The following is a 26610-nucleotide window of genomic DNA, read 5'->3' as shown; positions in this document are numbered from 1 at the left end:
AGATTTCAAATGCCTTAGAATAATTTGAAATCACTTGAGAGCTATTAAAATCCCGTAAATTGACTGGAGTCTTCGGAAACCTTAACAAAGAACTTGGAAACATTTACATATACTGAGACCCAATAGAACTGATAAAATAAAAAATTTATAGTGAATTTGTTCACACCTCATGAAAATGTTTCTTAAATCCCTCAAACTATTCAAATCTAAAGAAAATCCTTCGAAAAATCGTAATATCTTAAAAATGTCTTGGAATATTTTAAAATACGGCAAAATATTATAAGTTAGTTGAAATATTACAAAAAAAATTTATACAAGTGGGGATGTGGGTTATAGATTTGTCCCGACTTGAACTAAAGTCGTGTGTTGACTGTGGACAGCGGTGCGTGACGAGGTCGGTTCCCAGAGGAACTGTCACTCGTGAACTCTCGGTGAAGGACGTGAGCCGGTTCGAGGGGAATCATAGCTCGTCGTTGAAAGTCGGTTCGGGCGGAACCGTCGCTCGTAGATGACAGCTGGATCAAGAGGAACCGTAGCTTGGCGTTGGTAACAGAGATGGGGGCTCAGGTAAAGCGGCGCCTTGGCGGGTAGCGTCTTGTTGTTCTGCTGGATGAAGGCGTCGAGTCGTCCCATCGACTTCAGTGCGGCTCTTTGGCTGCTAGAGCCTTTGCCCGTTTTCAGGCATAGTATAGGATCGGAATTAGGTTATGAAGGAAAGAGAGAAAAGAGTTCGAGGTTGTCTGAGCTGTTCCAAGCTTACCGACTTCGGAAAGAGGGAGAGAGAAAGTATGTCGGTGATGACGAAGCTGTTGCAAGCTTACCGGCCCCTGAAGGAGAGTGAAAGAAAGATTTCGGGGATCACGGAGCTGTCACAGGCTTACAGATTCTTTGAGGAGAGAGAGAGGGAGAGAGAGAAAGATTTCGTGGATGAAGGAGCTGTTACAAGCTTACCGGGCCCTGAAAATGAGAGAGAGAGAGAAGTTGAGAGAGTGAGAGCGAGAGAGAGAGCAAGAGCTCAAAAGGGCTACAAAGAGCAGACCACCACTAAGGAAGAAGAGAGCAGGATAGTAAAAAGAGACTGAAATTGATTTACTTGTTTTTATTCAAAGCTCAAAAAAATGGTACATGTACCGTGACGCTCGTAGGATGGTTAGACCTGGACGGTTGTCGGAGCGAGAGTGCTTCGTTTCGGTCCGATGCACCGTCTTTTATCGCACTCTAAAATCTTACACGACCTAAGGTTGTTGAAAATCGTAAAAATTCTTTGAAACGTAGTGATTTTTGTTTAAAGTGACCTGAAAATCTAAAAATTGAGGGGCCGCTAACAAAAAGAGACTATAGAGGATTTCGGGCAGACAAGTAGAAATTTTTCTGTTCAAGTTATTTAAAGAGAATCTCATTTTTAGGAAAAAATTAAGTCCGTTTTTTTAGTTCTACTCCCCGAATCTTCAGCACGTTTTAATCTTTTTCTTTGAAATTGGTATGCAACATATTCCATCATATTCTACGATAGTGAGAATGTTTAGAAAGTTTTACAGATACTTTAGAACACACAGTGAATTTTCAAAAACAAAAAATAAGTTTCCAAAATTACTGATGCAAAAAGGAAACAGTGGATAAGTTTCTTATCATGATCTTTGAAAAAACTCAAACAGAAAAAATTGTTCCTTAGAAGACAAAATATTTGTTTGGAAAGTTTTAAAATCCTACCTACCGTCGTTTGTGCTTTCCCGTATTTTACATTTTACAGTTCTTTTGTATAAACCATGCTTGATAGCTAGGATTCCAAAAGCTTCCAAAAAACCTATTTGACTTCTCAGGAATAACTTTCTCGCTTTGATTTTTCTTAAAAGAAGTTTTTCACATTCTAATCACAGAAGGTATTAGATTTGTGCAAAATTAGACCCCCCTCCCAGTTTTTGTGAAATGTCCACGTTTCGAGACTCCCTGAATTCGTTAAACAGGTTTTTAAGAATGTATCTGTTTTAGACGTGTGCATTTTGTCAGATCGAATATAGTATTTTTTAATTCGACCTGCATTAATTTTCGGATCGGTTTATTCGATTCGATCGGCCGGTCGCTCGCATGTCGAAAAACGAACGTAGACGCCTGCTTTCGTCGGATCGCATTTTCCGATTCGATTGGCCCGTCCATCGAATTTCGAAAATCCTACATTCGATCCGTGCTACGGTTTATCAGTGATTCACTTTTTTGCATACTTTCTTTCAATGAGGTGGGCTTAGTCCATATTTAAATCGAAGAAGGCGGTCGTTCCCAATAATAAATTAATCAACTATAAAAATATGAAAACTGATTAAAGATTTATAAAACATAATTTCTCTCTTCATTAAATAAAGTTTTCAATTTGAAGAAATGTATATGTATACAAAATAAAGAATTTTTCAATTTTTAAAACATATTCTCCGAATTCTGATACAAGAATATAACGCAAGTTACATAATATGACGCAAGAGGAAATTTCTCTGAGTGTACTTATTTTTAATTTAGTATTTTTGTACTATGCTCGCTTATAACATTTTCCTTATTTTAGTGGTCTAATTATCATACTAAAATGAATATATGCTTTTTAAAGTACTATGGAATATAATAAATAATAATTATAATTTAAAAGAAATATTTAAATATCTGAATATCTTCAGGTCAGCCCTGAAGATGTGAACTGTAATGTTCACGAAATGTCGGCAAACAATTCGTAGTTTTTTACACGAGTGAAACCCGAAATATCTCTTTTTACAGGATATCGTTGATGAAAATTTCAGTTTAATAATATACAACTTATTAAAAGAAAAGCCTGTAAAAAAATGTTACAAATTTTAAAATGAATAACATATAAGAAATGATTACTACTAGCTACTTCTTATCGTATAAGAACTTTTAAATCATGAATTAAATATTAATAATACTTTTTTTATTGTTGAACTGTATATAGATCACGTAATAGTAATCAGCAGATATTTTGTCGCTTAAATGTTGTTAGAACGATTTTAAAATAGGTCAAAGGACATACAACGTAACATGGTGAATATTTAAGCACAATCGTAGGCTTTTGTCGGAAATTGTTATAATCTTACTAAGAAAAATCTGGGTCGAAAAAATCAATGTAGCTAGAAAAAATAACAGTTCGAGGAATACTTCAATATTGATTCACAATGAAGTTAAAACCCCCTATAAAAGCTCGGTAACATTTCAGTAGTCCGTTCTGCAACATCAAAGCTTGAACATCTCAGATCTGCACACTTCACACTTAATCTACAAATTGTAAGTAGACAGCGATATGAAATCATCCGAAAGATACAACATATTTGATAAAATTTTGACTTAATGACGAAACTTTTTTAGTAACAATGAATCTGAATTCACATATTCTCTGGCTCATTTTCTTTTGGCTACTGGTGGCTAAGTATGGAATCGTCCCTGCCGAAAAACACAACTTTCTGAAGAACTTAAAAACATATATAAGACATGATCGAGAAACAAAACAAGTAATTTTGCTCACGGATTCTAAGGAAAGTATCCCAAAAATGTCAGAACTTAGTCAGAAGATCTCCTCTAGCTTTCAGCTAATACATTTCGACAAGACAGAAGCCACAGATGCTCAGTATTTACGTCAGCTACCATCTTTTAATAATCCCCGATCATTGTTATTTATCCTAAGTGTACAATCGGCATGCATTCAACCATTATCAGCATTATTGAAACAAATCAATTTTATAACTCAATTACATCCAGAAAAGATACGTCCCAAGGTTCTAATTCTAATATTTGTTAAAACGAGCTCAAGCTACCATGATTTACTCAGATTTATGTGGTCCATACAATTTTTAGATGTAACAGTAATGGAACTCATTCAAACAAAAAATAGTAAAGAGAATCGCTTCATAGAACTCCATCAAGAAGTTGCAAATCAGCATTATTTCATTCCTTTTACTGGTACATTTGTACAAAAGAACTACTCTTCGGAATCCGATTTATTTCCAGACAAACTAAGAAACATGCATGGATACACAATGAAGGTTGGACTCTTCCATTTCCCGCCATTTGTCTTCTTTACCCGTAACTCAACTGGACACATTGTCAATTTTGATGGGCCTGACATAATAGCCGTGAATGCGTTGTCCAAAGCTTTGAATTTCAAGGTATCAAAAGTTATCTCCAACAAGACAACTTGGGAATTAGCTAGTTGTGTAAAAGAGGAAAACATCGGATTGTTGCGCAGCGCCATGTATAATGAACTTCAATTCATTGGCGTTAGAGCAGTTCTATCGAATATCTGCTTAAGGAAACTCTTGGAAAAATCGACTAACACTCGATCTTTATCGATTGTGGCTATAGTACCAATTATCGGAGGACGAGTTTCCAAGTTATCAACTCAGTGGAAGTTTTACAATGCTGTTGCTTTGGTTAGTCTGTTACTCATGACTTGGATGGTAACCAGACTCTTGCACTTTGATTGGAGAATGGAGTACTTAATGCAGATACCGCTGGGAATAACAATTCCACGTGAACCTCACGTTTTAGCAGAAAGAATAGTGCTTGGGTCGATTCTTCTTGCTTGTATGTTGCATTCGTCATTCATTTTCTCAGCGTTTACAAGTATGGTTTTAAAACAAGAACTGCCACAGGAAATTGAAACTATCGACGATCTAATTTTATCAGGTCTAAAACCCTTACTACCTTCATATGTGCACCATTATCTAAAACAGCAAACAGACGAAAAATTAATGATTCTTTCCAAACGCTCTATTGCAAAAAATATAACGGACGAGTTTTGTGTTCAATATTTGATGCAGTTCAAGAATATTACTTGCTTTATGAGAAAAAGTAAGGCATTTTGGCTGACCGAAAAATACAGAGATGTAGACGGTCAACCAGCCATGAGAGTTGCGGGAAATAGCCTTTACCGTCTTATAAGTGGCTATTTAATGGAATCAGCATCTCCTTACGTGATTCGGTTGGAAGGTGTGATGAAAAGACTTTTGGAAGCGGGTGTAGTGATCAAGTGGCATAAAAATTTTCTCGCAAAACCAAAATCTCTAATCTCCTGGGCGAATTCTTTTACTTCAGATGTGGTTAAGTCCAATGTGCAGATAAGAAAAAACATCTCCTTTCTTCTTATCTTCGGATACACAAGTTCGTTGCTAGCTTACATTTTCGAAGTTGCAGTTTACTACTTTCAAAAATTGATCAAGTGAGAACTATAAGCGAGATTAGCATACAATTGTTTGTCCATCTTAGATGGACATAATACAATGTTCGAGCAAAGGTTTCGTGCGCCCTGAGGGAACAAAGCCACTTCTGCATTTTTGTGTTATTCCCGCTTGAGTTCGATAACTAGGTAGTATGTGTCCTAGATGCTCCAGGTACGCATGACAGTCTCTACAGCTATCATCGGGAATGTCTTGGCTTATAAGGGGGCAACGGTATACTAAGGATCAAATGAGATTGTCTTGACACGTCAGAATGAAATACTAAATGTTTGATATTAATGCGGGTGATTTGAGAAGAGCGAGCGTGTTAGGTCATACAAAATCCAATGATCCTTCATACTTCTGTGGAAAATGCCGTTAATCCTCCTGTCTAGAAGCTGTTTGCGGGTGTTTCTCCTCTGCTTTGTCGATCCGGAATTCAGCAGTGAAAAATCAGTCAGAAGGAGAAAGACTCAGTAAGACTTAATATTCTGCGATCTCTTTGATGACCGATTGTCTTGAGCCGTGAGTATTCAGTTGTATGTAAACATCACTACTTTTCTAACGAATAAAGTTTCATGGGCAGATATATTTTGCAACTTTGTCAGGCCATCAAAACGAGCTTGAAAAAAATAAACATTTCTCTAGTCCTTCTGCCCAAATAATTAAATGTAGATTAAATAGAAAGCGGATATTTTCTATTAAGTTTTTTAGAATTTCGTGTTGTGAAAATTTTTCAGGAAAGTGGAAGCATTATTTTACATAGAAAGGTGAAGAACATCAATATTTTAATTGAAGGTCATGCTTGATGAGTCCTGATTCTAGTATTTATTATTTAATTTTTTTACCTAAAAGTGTGTGTCAAGAACAAAAAATCGTATTTTTTCAAAGAAGCTCATTCGATATATAAAATACTTATTCTTTTCTTTGCATAGACTGATGTGATAGACCAAGATAATTGTTACTTTCAACTTAAAAAATCGTTTTATCATTCTGTTTTCGTTAGCCTCAAGAAAAACTTTGTGCAATTTTTATTAATGCTGTTTTTCTTCTCTTTTTCTTAAAAGTATAGTTTTCTTCACACTAATCAATGTGGTTACAATAATCTATTCATTGAATGGTACGTATTTCAAATAAAAAAATGCTTTTGAATAAGGATTATGATGCTTTAATTTCAAAATTTATATTTCAATTACTCTGGTTAAAAGTTTATGATTGTACGATTTTTGTTTTTGGGTCTCCTGCAAATTTTTCATTTTTTAGAAAAACAATGTCTCCATTTTAAAATCCGTCATTCAATCAAAGTATAGTGCCCTTTTAACTAATATTTAAGAAATAATTTACATTCAATATGTTTTGATTTTTACCCCAAACCCTTTGCATTGTGCCCTGAAAGTGATTTATGCTAAACAAGGTATCTTAATGATTTTTTTACTAGTTTCTACTGCTTTAAATAATTTAGTTTTTTTTTTATCCTGCAATTTATGAAAAGTTATTACTTTCAGGGTCAAGGATAGAGATAATGAATAGCAAGAAAAAAATACTTGTTATAGATGAGGCATTCCAACCAATATTTGCCACCAACATTTTTTCATACGTAAAATATTTTTTTCTTTATTTAACACTCAGAAAGATTCGGTACGTGTTTTTTCATTTCAATATGGCACGCAAAATTTTCGAGAAAAGTGTTTTTAAAATGTTATGCTCTTAAAAAAGTACCTATTTCAATTGCTTATACTGCAATATTAAACAAAGATTTGAAAATACAAACAAAAGATAAAATGTGGGTCTTTTCTTTACCTTTAAAATAAAGTATACTAAAATCCACTTTACTGATTTAATCAATAATAGAAATCAAATATTTATAAACCAATAGATTTTTCGTTCAATTTTGACCGGTTTTTTTAAAGAGTGGACTAAACGTTTTTCTTGATCTGGCAAAAATTTAGGAGTGGGTAGTCAAATACTTTGGAAACAATGCATTTTTTAATATCAATAAATTTTGAATATATGCAATTGACAACATTAAAATATACGATTTTGCAAGGTGATGATAGTGTTTATAAATATTTAATTGGTATTATTAAATAAATAATTTCAGTGGATTTTAGTATACTTTATTTGAAAATTAAGGAACAGGCCCACATTTTATCATTTGTATAATTTTTCCTATCTTTGTTTAATATTACAGTATAAACTATTAAAAAAGCAGTATTTTTTTTAAACATAACATTTCCTAAACAATTTTTTCGCACTCTTTGCGTGTCATATTGAAATTAAGAAAAAAATACGTATAGAATATTTTTGAGTGTCAAACAAAAAAAATAATATGTTACGTGGAAAAAAACTGTTTGTGGCAAATCTTGTATGATGAGTAAATATTGTTTTTAACATTCGTTATTTGTGTTATTGGTTTCAGAAAAAACTAACATTTCCTGATTTGCAATTTTTACATTCTCATCAGAGCAGGTATTATATTTGTGTAAAATTTGCCTCCTTCCAGTTTTTGTAAATGTCCGCGTTTTGAGACCCCCTGAATCCGAAAAACAGGTTCTTACGAATATGTCTGTCTCTATGTCTGCATTTCTGTCTCCCTGTATGTCGAAATGTATGTTTGTATGTCTGTCTGTGAACACGATACCTGGTATAAAGGGCAAGTTCGCTAGCTAGCCATTTTCGATAAAAATGAAAAAAGTGAGCGTATTTTGAATATTTTTGAAACCATTTTTTTCAAAATTAAAAAATTCTCTGTACGGCTATTTATAATGTTAAAAAAAGAAGAATTTAGCCTAATCCCTTTTTTTAAACCAAAAATTACAAGAGTTTTAGCATTATAAGATTATTATGCGGAATTTCAGTTTTTCAAAAAACGGACGAAGTTGCAGTAAAAAATTTAATGACAAAAGTTTTTTTTTAAAGAATGTGCATTTTTTTAATGAGACAATGAAACTTTGTGTTTTAATGCCAATTCATGTTATGAATTGTAATAATATACATTTATGGAAATGATTTAAAATTTGAGGGACAAACTCAAGTGAAAAAAACGAGATACGTGATGCGGATGTGTTCCTCAAAGCCGAAGGAGCTTTCACGAAAGAGAATTCACAACCACTGAATAGCTCTTGTCGATGCCTTGACCTTAAGTTTTAAAAAGACTGTGCAGGAGTATCAGTAATACATAAACCATGCGCATAGCGCGAGGTTAATACATTTACGAGCGCGAAGCGCGAGAACCAACAGTCGTGCGCCCTAGGCTAAAACACAATCATTTAAGCAAATAATAATTGTTTTGACAATTCAAAATTATTTAAAGAAAATATTTATGAAAACTCCTCGGTTTTAGAAAAAAAACTTAAGTTGAGAAACTCCCTATATTAAAAACTTGATTTTGCATTTCGCACTTTTTCAATGGAATAATGGGGAGGCGTGAATGGAAGTGATTATGCGAAAATTATTCTTTAAATAAGCCTTATGATGTGACTGAAAATCCAAAGTCGAACTTTTAAAGGTATGGATTTGGAGTACGTTCATTATTTTGTCAAGCCAAAAAATATAGTAATCATTAACAGAAATAATATTTCTTATTCAAAATAATTCATGGTAAAATATAGAAAAATATTCTTAGCTCTGAAAAAATATTTCTGCTAGAACAAAAACATATTTCTTAAATTTGAATTTTTGAAAAGACAATCTAAGAATATTTTTATATGAAATCATTTGTCTTTCACAACATAGCAATCCGCAAGTTTCTTTAGCTCAAATTTTTTTGAAGGTGCATGAATATTCCGCCAATTTTATTTTCTCTTTTTTTATTATATACCATTTAAAAAGAAAAAAATTAAAGAAACTCTTATTTGAAAGATTAGCAGTAAAAAGTATTGTATGAATGGAAAGACATTTTTCGTCAGAAGAGGTGGTTTGCATTTGACTGGGATGAATTTATGTCGAAAAAATGAATCTAGCTAGCTAATATCACTTTTTGAAAAATATTCACATATTTATTTAAACAATTTTTCAGCCTCTGGTGGATGTAGTAATGCACTACAAACAAAATTAGTCCCTTTAAAACGACCTTCAAAGTCGCACCTAAATATCATTTAATCGCACTGAATTTTCTGCTTTCAAACATTGAAAACATAAATTAAAATAAAAACATGCTACTAAATATCTAAGACATTACTGAAACATCACACAAGCATTGTGCATTTTTAAAAGTTGGAAATTCATGAACCATCTGAATTATATAAAATAATATCGCGATAAAATAAAAAAAATGTAACATACTGATTTGGCCCTATGATTTTCGCGAAAATAAATAATGGAAAATATTTAATATAAAGAATGTATTACTTTGTCAGATATTTTAGACTTTTCTTTAGTAAGCTGTTTCAAGAAAGAATTTTAATTCAATGGGAGGACACATAACGTATCATGGTATATTTTCAAATAAAATTACAGATGGTTATCGGGAATAGCTTTAATTTGGCTAGGAAACATCTGCGTCGAACAAATCAATGCAGAAAGATAAAATAACTTTTCAAGGATTACGTAAATATTGATTTTCATATAAGTTCAAATTGTCTCTGAAGTTCTGGTATTCTTTTAGCAGTCAGTGTTATAACATTAAAGCCTAAACATCTCAGTTCTGAACACTTCAAATTCGTTTGAAAAATTGTAAGTAGTTAGGGACCTGCAATTTTTAGAAAAATATTGAACATTTAGCCAAATTTAAGATTCATGATCAAAGTTTTCAGTAATAATTTATCTGAATTTATGTATTCTATGGGTCATTTTCTTTCGGCTTCTATTGCCTAGGTACATATTCGTGCTTGCTGAAAAACACAGCTTTCTGAATAACTTAAATACATGCATAACACTTGATCGAGAAATAAATCTAGTAATGTTCCTCACGGATGCTAAGTAAAGTGTCCCCAAAATTCAAGAACTTAGTAAATTTTGAAAACAAAAGAACCACAGATGCTCAGTATTTAAGTCAGCTACAACCTTTCAATAATTCTCGATCAACTTTGTTTATTTTAACCATAAAATCAGCACTCGAACAACCTTCATTAACATTATTAAAAATATATATATATATTATAAATAAATTACATCCAGCATCCACACAATGAAGATTGGAGGCTTTCATCATCCGCCATTTGTCTTCTTTACCCGCCTCTCAACTAGATACATTGTCAATTTTGATGGGCCTGACATATTAGCCATGAATACCTTTTCCATAGTTTTGAATTTCAAGGTGTGAAAATTATCTCCAACAAGACCACTTGGGACATTAGTGGTTGTTTAAGAGAGAAAAACATCTGCTTCTTTCACAGCGCAATGCAAAATGAAATTCAATTCATTGGCATTACAGGAATTCTATCCAGTGTCTGCTTAAAAAGTTTGATTAAAAAATTGACAAGCACTGAAACCTTGCGGATTGTGGCTGTGGTTCCAATTATCAATGATCGTCTTCCCGAGTTATCAACTCAGTGGAAATTTTATAAGGCAATTGCATTATTCAGTCTGTTACTGATCGCTTTGGCAATGAACCGACTCTTAGGCTTTAATAATCGAAACTGGAGAATGGTGTACTTAATGTACATACTACTGGGATTGGGAATTCAACGTGAGCCTCATGTCTTAGCAGAATGAGTAGTACTTGGATCGATGCTTTTTGCTTGCTTGCATTTATATAACAAAAATTAAATCTTTTTGAAACATTCCGACACGAACCTATAAGAAAATTGTTGTCGAAAACTGAAGGTTAAGACTCAAATTCGTTTTTCATAAAAATTCGAAATGTTAAAATCTTTTTAATACTTTTGAGACATTTTTTTCAAGATTAAAAAATTCTATGTAACATATTTATAGTATTGGGAAAGTTTAATTATTTATATATATATATTTTTTTTTCTTTTGATTAAATAGAAAATTCAACAAACAAAATATTTAATTTAATTTAATTTTCAAACAAATATTTAAAGCAAATGGATTAATTTAAAAAAATCCTTTATATATATAATTCATATTATTAACATTTATAATAAGCATTGGTATTGAAACATGCGTATTTTCATTTTCTTGTTTTTATCATTAAAAAAATTGCCCATCCTATAAAAGTCAAAATTATGAAAGATTTTGTTGCAACTTGTGTCGTTTCAATTACTATAAAATTACGATAAATATCTTATTGATATTCAGTTTCTTAAATAAAAATATTTCAGGATGAACATTTTCTTCTGGAGTGCATACATGTTTTTTTATCATTTGTTCTCAATCTAAATAAGAAAAATGTAATTAATCAATGATATTCCACTTTACTGAAATAATGAAAACCCTCAGTTCATAAATAACATAGTCTGAAGATAATATTGTGAAACTTTTGAAGCGGATGGGTTACCTTAAAATAGCAAAAATATAATTATGTAGGCACTAAATGTATTTGTCTTTAGTTTATTCAAGTTGTAAATCAGTTCGCAGATACACTACGCAATTCGGTAAAGCCTAACAGCAAACATGTTATAGAAATCTAATGATTCTGAGTCCCGTTAATTAAAAACAACAAATTTTAAGTTGAGCAAATTCTTTCAATTTCAAATTTATTCAGTGCTAAAAATAGACCTATTTTAAATTTTAAGTTTTGAGAAATTTATAGTATCAAATGAAATGCCAGTAGCCAATTGTGCAATTTAAAATTGTTAATCTTCAATAATCCTAATTTTCTAAAGTTCTCACAGAAAAAAACAGAAGATAAACTTTACATCCATTTCCAATGAAAGATTCGCTGCAACAAAAATTAACTTCACGGAATAAACTTTAACCGAAAATCGGTTAAACACTTGATATATAAAAATTCCTTTAATTTAAAACGTCCAAAATTTAAATTATCTGTAGTTACGAAGCAAAAATGGATCAATTGTTAACGCCTACCATGTCAGAATATCTAAACATTAAAAATAGTATTCAGCCATCAAATACGAATAAAAAAATATGTTTCGAATTTCTCCCAGGCAGGTTTGTTGTCTGGGGCCCTAAAAAAACCCATTGTTGAAAAATTGCGTTTTGCAAATTTTGCAATGTTCGTCTAGAATAATAATAGAAAGTTGCAGTGTTTTTTACAATTTTGCATAATTGAAGTAAGAGACTTTTTCTGAAATCTTCAGTTTGCCTTTGAGTTTTTAGTTGAACACTAGGGTGGTCCAAAAATGCATTGCAATATTTTTATCACTCTAGAGCCCCCCCCCCCTTCAAGTTTTTATTTCCGGAGAAAGAAAGTCCGTAATTTTTCTACGAAATTCTAATATTAATATGTGCCACGGGCACTTTAAAATCCCATTTAATTACCATACGGAAATTTTAAATTTTCAAAAAACTGAACTGATGTTAAACAAAATATAGTGCCAGTTTTTAAGTTTTTGAACAAAAACAATTTAAAAAAAAAAATTATTTGTACAAAAACATGTTTCACATCGTATTTTCAGAATTAAAAATAATATTGAATGATTTCGAGGAGTAGCAAGTTTGAAGACAAAAACAATAATCAATTGTATAACAAATAATATCCAGCTTTGAAGAAAATTTGCTGCTCCACAAAATTATTTAATATTAGGTTTAAATGAAAAAATATGATCTTAAACGTATTTTTGGGTAAGTAATTATTTCAGCAAATTATATTTGTTTAAATAATTAAAAGTGGTTAATGTATTATTTTTATACACTATACAGTCAGAAACATATTTATTTTTGTTCAATTTTATTTTATTTTTTGTTATAAAAAAACTGCTAAGGAAAATAAATATTGTTCAAACAAATAAAAATTTAATTAATATTAAAATAAATGTATCAAAATCACGTAATTATTAAACAAACCGTAGCATAGGATATTCATTCAAAAAGAAAGTTTATATCTCTGACTTAATTGTTGGAAATTTGGAAATAGACAATAATTAATTGTTTGAATAATTACATAATGTTTTTAAAAAATGTTACTACTCCAAGAAATGAAAAAAATTACACCTCAATCAGAAAAAAATATTCTTTAAAAACATTTTTTTGTGAATGCCTACAAATGATGGCATGTTTCGATACCACTCCGGAACATGAGTTAATTTTTTTTTAAATTCATAACGTTAATTAAATGGGATTTTAAAATGCCCGCTGGCAGGTGTCAACATTCGAATTTCGAGAAAAAGTTACGGATTATATTTCTGCGGAAATGGAAACGTTTTTTTGCAGAGGGGGGGGGGCCTGTTGCAAGAGAACCGCTTTTTGGATCACCCTATTTTACTCATTTTACTCTCAGTCCTCTTACTTCTTCCCTACATACATTATCGTGTGTGTGTGTATGTTTGTGTGTGTTTGTGAGGGGTGTTAATAGTTTCTTCTACGCGGGGAGCAGAAAGTCACTAAATCTAAATCACTAAAAAAAGTCACTTAAAGCAGACTTTAAGAAAACAAGATAAGAGAGATAAGAACCTCGGTTTATTTAAAGTCAATTTTTCAAGGGCGAATTCTTTCTTCAAAATACTAGAATCAGGTTTGAAGACTGTACAATCTATTCATCACGCTCCCAGATCTTGAAGAAAATCAAGAAATAAATAAGACTTAAAACATCCGTATAAAAATCTAGTTGTAATATTGTATTTTTTCACATTATTTTAAAGTATGCAGAGCTTCAATATGTATCAGCTACACTTGGTGGCCACTGTTCTTTTCATTATCACCTTAAGAGCGAGTAAGTGATATTTTTAAACCTTTTTTTAAACATATTTCATTCTTTCTTTTCCAACAAAAATTTGGATCTGATCTTATCAGAAAGCTTTATGATTTTTGTTTTGTTTTTTGCAGATGCATTTAGTTACAAGAATGCTAAAAATTGGGGTAAAAAATATTCAAAATGTAATGGAAAAAATCAATCTCCCATATTTATTAAATCACCTAGCGTTATGGGCTTTCCTGACTGGAAGAAAACACCACTCAAACTTACAAACTTTGAAAAGTCCCCAAAGAAATTGACCATAAAAAATACTGGCCATACTGGTATTACACGCTGCTTATTTAAATTTACGCATTTGATTATATTTCGTAAATTTTTCTAACATTTCCTATAATTTAGTGGAAATGACAGCCGAATGGACTGGAGACGCTCCAAGTTGTTCTGGTGGACCCCTTCGTGGGAAATACGTATTTGGAAAAGCCACTTTTCTTTGGGACCCAAAAGGGGTAAATATTCAATATTTTTTGACAAATACAAAAGTTTTTTCAAAGAACGCGATGTTTTCGTATTTTTAACTTTATTGACAGAATGATAATGTAATATGTTGAAACTTTTGAAAAGACTATGTCACCTCGACCTACATTAAGTATAAGCTGTTCCTTTAAAATGGAAACGGTTTTTATCTATTAATTTTAGAATAGTAATGATTAAAACCTTTAAGGAAAATAATAATCATATTAATGATAATTCATTTTACTTGCACGAATAAAAAGTGGTCTCACTCGGAAGAATTGGTCCCGATGGAAAGGTGAGTAAATAATTTTGTCCTGATAATTTTATTTGTGTTAGCAGTGACAAAAACGTCCGATATTGAATTTCATACAATAATTTTTTTTTCAACAGACAGGATATGGAGATGCATATGTTTTTTTATAGAACAGATTTGAAATCATTTGATAAAGCAGAATCAAAAAAGGGTGGTCTTGCAGTATTCAGCCTGGAGTTCTCGGTAAGAAGTGCAAATTAATTAGTTTAAATGCTTTTCTTATTGTTTATTTCTACAAAATACTAAACAAATTTTATACTGAAAAAAACTAACCATGAGAAAATACGGGGGGATTAGGCAACTATTTCCCTTACAGCCATTCTAATGTTTGGATATCTGATAATATCCCTTCCAATCCCAGAATGTAGCTTTGCCCTGTAAGGAAAATTTTATACAAAAAATGTATGACAGCAATTATTTCGTAAATAACCTACATCATTTCAAATCTTTTAAAATACTTTAAAACTTTTTTAAACTTTAAAAAATTGTTTACAAGTTATAAACATGCCCTAAAACCTTTGTAATTTATTGGAATAGCTTAAATCTGAAAATCTGATATCTGAAAAAAATAGTTAATCTCTTAATTTTAATAATAAAAATATTGTAACTGATGTCATTCTATCTAGAAAACATTATGTGTTATGAAAAATTTTTAAATATACACAAAGAAATATTAATTTGAACGATGTTTTTTGCAATTGAATTTTTTTCTGTCCATCTTCTATATCTCTAAATGACTAAAACATTTTTTTATAAATGCATTTTTTACACAAATAATTATATTGTAATATTATTAAGTTATTTTCAAATTTGGAAATAGAAGAATTGTAGATAATGTTTTTCAGGAAAAAATTAATCGTCAATTTATAAAATTCTGCTCTTAAAATCATAGAAAAAGTATTTTTCTGATATCTGACGTTTGGCAGAACAACTACCTTAATGACACAATCTTAAAATTTCAGAGTCGATATGACAATCCCGAAAATTTTCTGGATAAATTTGAAGGAAGTTTGCATAAGGTGCGATCCCTAAAATCTACGGCAAATGTACCTCCATTTCCCTTGGCAAATTATATTAAAAACATGAGTAGTATGGTTCCCTTTACTTTTTACGAAGGCTCGTTAGACTATCCACCTTGCTCGGAATCTGTGGCTTGGTTCCTAGTGGGGAATCGTGGTGCAATTCCCAAAAGCCTGGTAAGAATATACATTTTTTAGAAATAGATAAGAAAAATAAATTTTATATTTTGTTCACTATCACTACTTTGTATTTGCATTCATTTTAGATAAATGAATTTTCAAAAATTAAATTGGCAGAGGGAGACACGTCGAATGTTAGACCTACCCAAGACTTAAACAAACGTAAAGTTTACTCGGTGTATACTTGGCAAGTATAAAAGGAGTAATTTTCGATAAGAGGTTGCGCTCGGGAAAGGTTTTCTGCAGTTTTCCTCTCCTTTCACAAAACGTTCAAGCAAATGCGAGTGCCTCTAAGAAAAATCCGGCTGAAGACGGTGAGAGTTACATAGTATGAATATAGGTTTTTTTGTCTTCAAAGTTAAAAAATCAATGTAAATGTTAATTATAAAATGAAATAAAGTATTTTGGTTGCATCAAAAGCTCTTTCTTATTTTAAGTATATATCCCCGATTTTTCACATCTAGTTATGAATTATTACAAAATTTCCTCCTATCCAAACCCTTTCAAAATAAAATCTATATCTAGGTTAATATACTTATACAATGGAGTGGACACAAAAAATCCTGTTTTTGCGTACTTGATTTTTATATTGAATAGAATTTCAATTTGCCCAACATTACTAAGCACATTGAACTTTAATTTAATCGTATACAAAATTCTGTTCCACTATTTATAATATAATTAAAAGTTTTGAGCATTCATTAAAAAAAACATATCTTGGTGCCAAAGAATGTTGTTCTTGAAAGAATATTCTTTTAAAATTACATGAAAATATTATAATAATAAACAATATAATAAAATATAGGTTATGTGAAATCTTTTCATACATTTCGTAACTTTTGCAAATGCCTTGTAATCTTTTAAAGTTCCCTAAAATATTCCAAATCTTTTTTTTTCTTTCCTTCGTTTTTAATATTCGAAATTTCATGCAATATTTACAAAAAATTTAAAGCGCTTTATAATTACTTGGAAATTTATCAAATATCCTGAGATCCTTTGCAACCACTTCAGATTATTGAAATTTATTAAACAGCCACTCAGATTTCAAATGTTTTAGAGTAATTTGAAATCCCTTGAGATCTATTAAAATGCCGTAAATTGATTCAAGTCTTCAGAAACCTTAAAAAATCACGTGGAATCATTTAGATATACTGAGACTAAATAGAACTGGTGAAATCCAAAATTTAGAGTGAATTTGTTTAAACTTTATAAAATTGTTTCTTAAATCCCTTAAAGCTATTTAAATCCAAAGAAAATCCTTTAAAAAATTGTAATATTCTAAAAATCTCTTGAAATATTTTTAAATACGGCAAAATATTTCAAGTTAGTTGAAATATTAAAAAAAATTCGGAGGATTTTCAAAGCTCTTAAAAATTACTTAAAATCTTGTTTAGCAGCCTAGCTTCAACGACCTAAGATTGTTGAAAATTTTAAAGATTCCTTAAAACCTAGTGATTTTTGGTTAAAGTACCGGAAAATCTTCAAAAATTGAAGGATCGCTAACAAAAAGGCACAATAGCAGAATTTGCGCGGACAAGTATTGTCCATCAGGCTGTTTTTGAAACATAGCACAGTGACCTTAAAAAAAAAAGTTTCTGAAATCACGGATGCAAGAAGGGAACAGCGGATAATTTTCTTAAAATGATCTTTTGAGAAAAATCAAATAGAAAAAATTGTTCCTTAAAAGACGAAAAAGTTGTTTGGAAAGTTTTAAAATCCTAGCTACCGTTGTTTATTTGTAAAAACAGGTTTTTAAAAATATGTCTGCCTGTTTGTATTTCTGTATGTATGTATGTACCTACGCCTGCCCTCTATGAGTAATAAATAAAAAAAATTAATTTATAAGGTTGGCTTTTGATACACTCTTTTAGTGTCCCAAACTAAAGGTAATTTTGAATATTTTTGAGACCACTTTTTGCAAAACTCAAAAAATCTCTCTACGGATATTCACAATATTCAAAAAGCCGAAACATTTATTCTAATTACTTTTTTTCACCAAACCATAAATTCCGAGGTATAGCAATTACAAAATTACAAAAAACAATCAAATAAACATTTTATGCTAAATAACGCACGATATGAAAAAAAGTTGAGAAAAGAAAGATATTGATTTTGAATGCCCTAAAAGATAATTATCATGTTTCGAGTGCGAAACACGAGATACGTGATGAGATTGTGTTCGTTAAAGCCAAAGAAGCTTTCGCAAAAGAGAATTCACAATCACCAAATTACCAACAGTTGTGCGCCATGGGCGCGCTTAATCTTGCGAGTCGCGCGCACAGCACGCCACGAGAGTGTGCCCGCCAAGCGGGCAGATTTTCATTGCTAATTCACCTGGCGACCCTGAAATAATTTTTAAACTTTCTAAAGATTCTCACAGTCGTGAAATATGTTTGAGGATGTTGCATGAAAATGTCAAAGAAAAATATAAAAACCTGCCAAAGAATCGGTGAGTAGAACTAAAAAAATCGACTAAATTGTTGTTTTCAATTGAATATGTTCTTCAAATTATAATATTTTTTGTTTGATAATCAAAGTATTGCGTGCTTATAGAGTAAATATAAAAGTTTACTTGAAAGTAATGTGAAAGTTTTTGAATGGACCTTTTTCTACTTTTCCGTGCAAATCGTTATAAAATTGGCTTCAGTTTTTTTTTCTATAAATCGTAATTTCTCTAAGACTACTTTTAATTTAATGTTGACAATATCAATTTATTTAGTATCAATATGAACTGTCTTTTCACTGTGTTTTTTAATCTATAATAATTTATTTCAATTCTTGAAAAATGTATGTAATAAGTCTTTAAATTATACTTTTCAAATGATAATTCATCTAGTATCCATAATTACGTCTTTGATAATGTGAAGACCCTTGAAAAATGTGCAATGCTTGCACGAAACGTATTCTAACCAGTGTCAGGTGGGCTCCCGACCATAAATATTTTTCTAGTATATTGTCCCAGCAAGGGTATTGTGTAATATCGCAAATTTTCTATTTCGAATATTTTCTTTTTTTGGGATTTTAAAGTTCCGTAATCTTCTTTTTTCGGATTTTTCAGCCGTCTTATACTATTAATAATTAGTGAGTAAAATTAACGATATTTCCAAAAAAGCTATTACACAAAATATGAAATTCACGAATATAAAAAGTCGCGGAAAATTTAAAATTCTAGGTGAGTAAAATACCTTTAAAGTTTATGATATTACGAAATTTGAAAACTCTAGAAGAAAAGAAAATTCGAGAAATAACGTTTCCAATGTAAAAGTATGAAATTCCCGAATTTAAACAATTAGATTGTTGTGAAATAATAAAGCAAAGAAACAAATTAAAAAATAAAATACATTTATTCGATAAGATTTTTTATTCTATGTATTATTTTACATTTTATCATTTACTTATTAACAAAAATCAATGTAGAAACTATTTGTTACTATTCTCTTGGCACACGGTATCTCAGATTTGTTGATGAGAAATTTTTTATAAATAAATGCCACTTTTATTAATATGCTACATTGTTTAAATAATTTTAAGCTTAGATAAATGGGTCTTGTCACAAAGAAAATTGGATACCTTTTTTTGAAAAATCATAATTTACAGTTTTCTATAAAATCAAGATAAGATGAAAATACAATCAAAAGAGCAAAGTGGTTCGTCTCAAAAACTTAAAACAAGTCTCATGACCCTTATTCAAAATTTGCAGATCTAGCTCAAAACTAGCTACAATTTCATAATTCGTATCATCTTAGAATTTGAATTATTTTGAAACATTTCCAGATCCAATTTAGAAGGGTTTAAAATTTGTAATTTCTCTTGTTTAGTTCAAAATTTATTTAAAATAAAAAACTTCCAGTACAAACTCACAATTACAATTTCTTTAAAAAATTTCCTGTTCGAATGCTGATTTTAATTTCTCCAAATTTTTTGGATATATTCCGGGAAATAGGTTGAAATCCCAAAAAAGCCCTGGAAATCCTTTTATATACTTGGAATCCCTTGAAATCTTCGAAATTAAAAGAAAACTGAAGATCCATAATTCTGTTAAATTTTTCTAATTTTTTTCTAAATTCAAGAATTCAGTATCGCATTTTCTAAATCTGTGAATGGTTTGAACCCTAATTATTATGTTAAATAAATGACTTTCAAATTTATTTAGGAATTGTAATAAGTTTGCAATATTTTCGCGAGCTTCGTTATCAATTTTTTTTAGTCTTTATAAATACATCAATTTTAATTTGATTTAAATCTAATTTTTAATAAACTGAAGTAATAGCTTAAGCAAATTTGATATTATTTCTCTATATGAATATATTTAACAAATTAACATTTTGAACATAATAAATTTTCCTGGAAATATAGAAAATGGGGTCGTGAAAGGCGGATTTGAAATACGGTCAGGAGTAGGCAGTGAATCACATGGTAGGCAAGGAGTTGGTCTGATTTTGAGTGAAAGAGCGAAGCAGCATTTCGGAGATCATGACTTCTTATCTCCCAGACTGCTGTGGGCTAGAATGAAAGTAGGAATCAGAAGGATACTTATCATAGCATGCTACGCGCCAGTTGATAGTGATCCCAGAGAAGTAAAAGACGCCTTCTGGAACATCTTAAATGGCAATTAATTTTTGCGAACATGGGGAAAGTTTAATTTTGCTAGATGACATAAACGGATGGGTAAGCATCGAAAGTCAGGATACAGAAATAGTATTAGGTAATTTTGCGGATCCAAGAACAAACTATAACGGAGATAGATTAGTTGGTCTATGTTTAGAAAGGGGTCTGTACACCTGGTCTAAAGAAAAAGCTAAAGTATAATTGACTTTGTTGTTGCGGATGAAAGGCTAAGAGAGATTTAAAGATCCAAGGGTCATGATGGGTTCTGAATGCGACACTGATCATAACCTTCTGATCTCCAAAATAAACTTAGGTCGGGCATGGAGATAAAAGAGAACAAAGAAAACAAAACAAAAGCGAATAAAAATTGAGAACCTACAGAAACCGAATGTGCGAATAGATTTCCGAAATAAAATATTTGAAAGCATAGATAAGGCAACCTGGGAGGCGCTTATGAACAACAAAGATATAAGAAGCGTACAGGAGAACTTTGAACGTTGCAGGTCTTAGCGATGAGGAAAGAAATTGACTTATAAATAATTGCAGACACAAAAAGAGAATACTCAGACGATCAATTAAGAAAAGAAAAGATAAAATTAGAGCAGAAGAAGTTAAGAAAATACAAAACGGCTTTAAAGGAAGCAAGAAACTCCTTTATAAAAAAATGAAAGAAAATAAAAGTACAGAATTTGTCAACATGAAAAATAGTAATGGGGAAATGCTATATGACGCAATTGAAAAAATATGTGTTAGTGAGGTTTAGAATATAATTCAGCGGCTGAAAGTAAAAACAGGACATATAATATTTTGGAGTAAAAATGGAGTATAAGTTTTTCGAAATAAAAAGGGAACAAAAAAATCTTCCGAGTAAAAACGGATCAAAATTTCTTTCGAGTAAAAATGCGACATACTGATTCTCCGAGTAAAAATAGCATAAACAAGCGTACGTTTGGAGGAAGGGAATTCAGGCACGGATCTTAGGTGGCGATAGAGGATTAAATCGTGCCCAGCTTTGGATTGTTTTAATCAAGGCTTAAGAGTCCCAAATAAAAAACAATAAAAAAAAGCAAAATACAATAGTTTATAAAAATGAATGATAACCGCTATTCTGGTTACAAATCTAATTAATCTGATCATCACTTTTGATGGAAAAAATCGACGTTTTTACTAACTGAAAATCAACGTTTTTTGGAAAAAGAAATTGCAATTACTCAGAGTAAAATATAAAAACCCTGTGTAATGTTTTAGAAATATGCGTAGCATAGTCTAGAGAAGGATACAAATGATGAACTATGTAAAAAAATGTTTTAAAAATCAATTTTGATGCATGACAGTGTTTTTTAAACTTATATAATGTGTATTTTGCAACAATTCATATAAGAAAACGTACGTCCGAGCTCCCTTATGCATAAATTTTTCATTACACGATTTCCGATTTTCATATTATTTCGTTTTCTTTCTTCGAATATTTCTTCAACTAAAACCGGTCAAAAGGACTAATTTCAAATGGACATACACGTAAAAAAGTAGTTCTGGTAGGCGACAAACACAGAACGCGTTTGCTTCAACAATTTAAAAATATTTTAAATGAAAATGTTACTGTTCATTTTCATGAACGGTATCATTTATTCGAAAAATAATGCATCTTCAGGATTGAAAGGGGGAACAATTGTTTCCATAAATAATAAGTTTTCAGTCAACTGAAAATAAGTTTTAACGTACTTCGCCTTGAATGTGACTAGAAACTTCTTTCTTAATTAGAATCAGTGGAATTTCGCTGTAAATCAGTAAGACACTTATATCTCTCTGTAGAACGGTTGAGTCAGTTGAGTCATTAAAGTGTAGAGTGCTATTTTCTATTTTTTGGGTTAATTTCCGGGTACAATACAAGGGGTTGGTACTAGATAGAAATCGTGCATAAATAATATATATTTTAGATAGGTTTAAAAGAATTTATAAAGGCTTTAATGGTTTCTCAAAGATAACACACATACTTTAATTATTTTATAAAAAATTACGATATATTTCAAATATTGCACAAAGAATTCAATAATCTCGCAACGGTTTTAATTATTTCACAAATATTTCAAGAATATTACAAATATTGTGGAAACATGTCCAAAGATTACAAATATTTTGCCAAAATTTTGAAAAGATTTAAAAGACTTCACAAAAGCATTAATGATTTCCCCATGGTTTCACCAAAATTTTATAGTTTACAAATTATTCATAAATATTTAAAAGATTTTTAAAGATTCAGGAAACTCTTCTCAATGATTTCAATGATTTTCTAAAGACTTGAAATATTTCGATAAGATTTAAACTATTTAACAAATATTATCAAATAATCTTAAAATATTTTAAAAATTTTAAATTATTATTGTCTTAAGCCATTTTTTCCCTGTCAATCCTGAAAATATATTATTTTTTGAATCAGTGATACCTTTTATGAAGGTTATAGGTAATATTTTTAATTTAACATATTTTGAAAGTGTTTAAACAAATCTTACATGTTTAATTTTTTCCCCTGATAAATAAATAAAATTAAGGTTTTCCTGGAAGTTATTATCTAATTAACGAATGCTGAGAGTAACTTTTTTTGTTGTTGAAAAGTTAGTACTTTTTTAAATTAATATTTTTATTTGAAGACAATTAAGTACTAATCCCTGAATTATGCATTTTTATGGGAAAGATGAAGAAAAAACAACGTTTTGGATAAGCTATTGAATTTCAAAATCAATGAGAATCAATGAACCTCCTACCCCGAAAGAAGTAGGTAATTCATGGTGTAATTAATTGTAGGTTATAGTCTTATTGGCGTATTAATTAATTATGAGCCTCGGTGGCTCAGTTGGTTAGACATTCGGACTTCACCTCAGAGGTCCGGGGTTGGATCTCTAAGCCGGTACCTCTGAAAAATTCAAATGTACATTTACCGAGGTTGTGGTAGTTCGGAACCCACCTTAAGCTTTATATCTCTCCCCATCGTGTACTGAACTTCAACCCAGTCCGTCAATGATGGGGTGAAAACAAAGCTTAGTCTAATATGTCTGGGCAGACTGCTCTCATGAGGTCACTTGATTGCATTATAAAAATGCGTCCGTGACTAATGATATATACGGGGACAGCCCCGTGCAAAATGATCAAATGAAAATCCAACTCTAAACAAAACTGCCTCTGATATATCGGGCAGTATAATCCTGTGACAACATTTTAACACAAAAATGTTTATTATTTTTATAATTACGGAAAACCTACCGAAGGTGTTCCGCGTTGATGTCGCGGTAGAGCTTAAGCTCTCCTCTCATGACTTTGACGGCAATGTTGGCGGTAGCATTGCTACCGACAGGGTTTCCCATGCCAAATAGGCTGATAACGAAAAGGAGAGGGACTACGTAGAACACCAAAACCCATCAATGAAAAATGAAGAATATATTAAAGATTTTCAATCACTTGTCGCTTCCCAAGGATCGTCGGGGCGCACCTGGAGCCACAGCTGGGGGCCACAGCGTGGAAAACGATAGCGATGGTGAGCTGCGAGATGGTCAGGCAGATCTCACTAATCAAACAGCTGACCATCAAAAACATCTGCGACAAGCGGTAAGCAGTGGAACATCAACTGTGCCTGCTCAGGATGCTTTGGCTAGCGCTAGCTATTTGCAGTTGATAACCTTGACAGCAATACCGTGGGAGAGCATCAATTGGGATACCATAATGAAAGAGGAATTAGTGCGTCCCTATTACGAAAGTACGAAGTTTTAAACAAAAATGGAAAAAGGATACAATTTAAGAACAAAATGTGCTGCAAAGTATACTAATATACAAAAAGTCGCACTAAGAGATCTTATCGCTAAGATGAAGGACATCAGAACTAATCTACATGTTACAGAAGAGCGAGCAATGGAGATTAAACAACAGATTGATTTGGCGTGGGAAAACGACAGCAATTAACATCAGTTAGAGTAATCCGCGTCAAACGGTCAAGCAGGAGCAATTGATGTTCTTCCTCAACCGATAGATGATCCAACACCACCACATCCTCCAAAGGTGGATGAGCTTATACAACCAGAGGCAGAATCAGAGGTTCAGCAACAAAAAAAGCGACGAAGATGGACATACCATATGAACAGAGATGGTATGCGCCTTTATTTTTTGGCAGAGAAATGTTGTAAAAGTGTGAGGAGAGAACATCATAGACTCTTCTTACTTAAATACTCGGAGCTAGCCACAAAAATAAATGAGCAGAATCTGGCAGATTAAAAAAGCTCAATATCTGTAAACAGACTGATTTTGGCTGTTGAAATAGCTGCTATCAAAATGGAAGTTGAACAACAGCTTCCCATTGATGTCTTTGCCTTGGAAGATGTGGATATCGAATACCTGATTATTCTGAAGGCATAGGTGCTAGGGATGAAGAACATCATGCACCGGATCCATTAGAACCACATCCGGATATTACTAACGATGATGTGGATAGGAAAATCTCAGAAAAACTATAGCACCTGGAAAGGAATTTTGGTCATGCTTTACTAGAGTTTCGATATGTAGAACCAACACTAAGACATTCTCTGCCTAAATTTAAATCAAAAATGATCTGCGTGCACTAATAGCACATCTCGATAGCAAGGTTTTACCTACGTATTTGAACGTAGCACAAACTGCGTTAGAGGTCCAATTCTTGTATACTGTGCAGCTGTGGCAACCGTTAGAACGTTGGACCGGAAAACTAGGCCTGCAAATGCAGTTTTTCTCCCAGCAAGGGATCGATATCCACCATGGAAGATCAGGTTGGATATGCATGTCAGCAAATTAAGGTGCAAATTAGGTCGATAAACTTAATATAAAAAAGGAAATAGAACCAGAAAGCTGATGAACCATGTTACTAAAATCATCCACCCTCGGCACATCGAGACATTAACACCAGCAATATTGGATGAAATTTTAGACTCTCAACGACAGAGACTCGATGTTCTTACTGCGATACTGCGTCGGTACAAGAAAAGTAACGCACGAAGGCAAAATAATCAAAAAATTTAGACAGATGATAGAAGGTTCTATCGTGAACTAAGAGCGAAGACAAGTAACCAGCAAGGCATCGAAGTCCCTCAATTGGAAGATATGACTAACTACTGATCGGGTGTTTTGGGAAAAACGAACCAATGCAATTTGGACGCTGCGTGGTTATAACTATAGGAAGCAAGGACAAGCAATAGCCCTGAAATGCATCTGACAAACATCACGGCTTCGAATGTTTCAGCGGTGTTGAAAAGGGCAAGTAATTAAAAAGCTCCAGATCCGGACATGGTGCACAAATTCCAGTACAAGTACCTGACGAGTGTGTATCTTGCAAATAGCAATGTTTTCTCAGAAGATCATTGAACACTCAGATCTGATGCCAGGTTTTGTGCTCCAAGGTACTACGTATATGATACCAAAAAAACCAGACGCTTAAAATTAATCTGACTTTCGACCGATAGCCTGTTTTCCAACAATTTATAAATTTCTTACAGCTATCATTGCAGATAAGGTATATTCTCATTGCGACAAGGATGACATTTTTATAGAAGAACAAAAAGGATGTTGTAAAAACTCACGACGCTGTAAAGATCTAACCACTATAGATGCTGTTGCCGTTAATCAAGTTCGTAAGCATCAAAGGAATTTACACATGGCATACATTGACTACAAGCAAACGTTTCCTTCTATGCCGCATGACTATTTGCTTGAAGCCTTAAAAATTTACAAATCTGCCCACGCATTATTGACTTTCTAAGCCCCGCGATGAGGCTCTGGGGCACAAGACTCAAGTATTTTGATCATGGACAACCAAGGATAACTAGATCAATACGCTTCACGACGGGTATATTTCAAGGAGACTCCTTCAGCGCACTATGGTTCTGTTTAGCGTGGAATCCATTGAGTAAACCATTAAACAACATGTCTCATGGGTTCAGAATTCATGATAATGAGAATGGTCATCAAGTGATCCATCTTCTTGACATGGATAACCTAAAGCTGTACGTTAGTTCAGGCCAGAAACTGCAGCAAGTG

The 26610-nt window shown here is 31.9% G+C and overlaps 1 protein-coding gene across 1 annotated transcript; it reads left to right on the top strand.

Moving 5' to 3' along the window:
- The first annotated feature begins 13889 nt into the window (after positions 1-13889).
- LOC117170897 (carbonic anhydrase 6-like) lies at positions 13890-24960 on the top strand. Its single transcript, XM_033357943.1, has 8 exons — positions 13890-13944; positions 14058-14249; positions 14326-14432; positions 14700-14734; positions 14830-14935; positions 15715-15948; positions 24001-24103; positions 24866-24960. The coding sequence occupies exons 1-8, from the start codon at positions 13890-13892 to the stop codon at positions 24958-24960; spliced, it is 927 nt and encodes a 308-aa protein (XP_033213834.1).
- Positions 24961-26610: the final 1650 nt, after the last annotated feature.

This window comes from Belonocnema kinseyi, chromosome 4 (genome assembly GCF_010883055.1).
Source record: "Belonocnema kinseyi isolate 2016_QV_RU_SX_M_011 chromosome 4, B_treatae_v1, whole genome shotgun sequence".
NCBI classification, from domain to species: Eukaryota; Metazoa; Arthropoda; class Insecta; order Hymenoptera; family Cynipidae; genus Belonocnema; species Belonocnema kinseyi.
Note: the sequence above shows the minus strand (reverse complement) of the source record. Positions and strands in the feature narration are given on the sequence as shown.

Excerpts from the sequence above, each read along its gene's own strand:
- LOC117170897 (XM_033357943.1), top strand. The coding sequence starts at position 13,890 with ATGTATCAGCTACACTTGGTGGCCACTGTTCTTTTCATTATCACCTTA. Across the intron at positions 14,250-14,325 it reads AAAAAATACTGGCCATACTG|TGGAAATGACAGCCGAATGG; the intron begins GTATTACACGCT and ends CCTATAATTTAG. Across the intron at positions 24,104-24,865 it reads CGATGGTGAGCTGCGAGATG|CTGCTATCAAAATGGAAGTT; the intron begins GTCAGGCAGATC and ends CTGTTGAAATAG.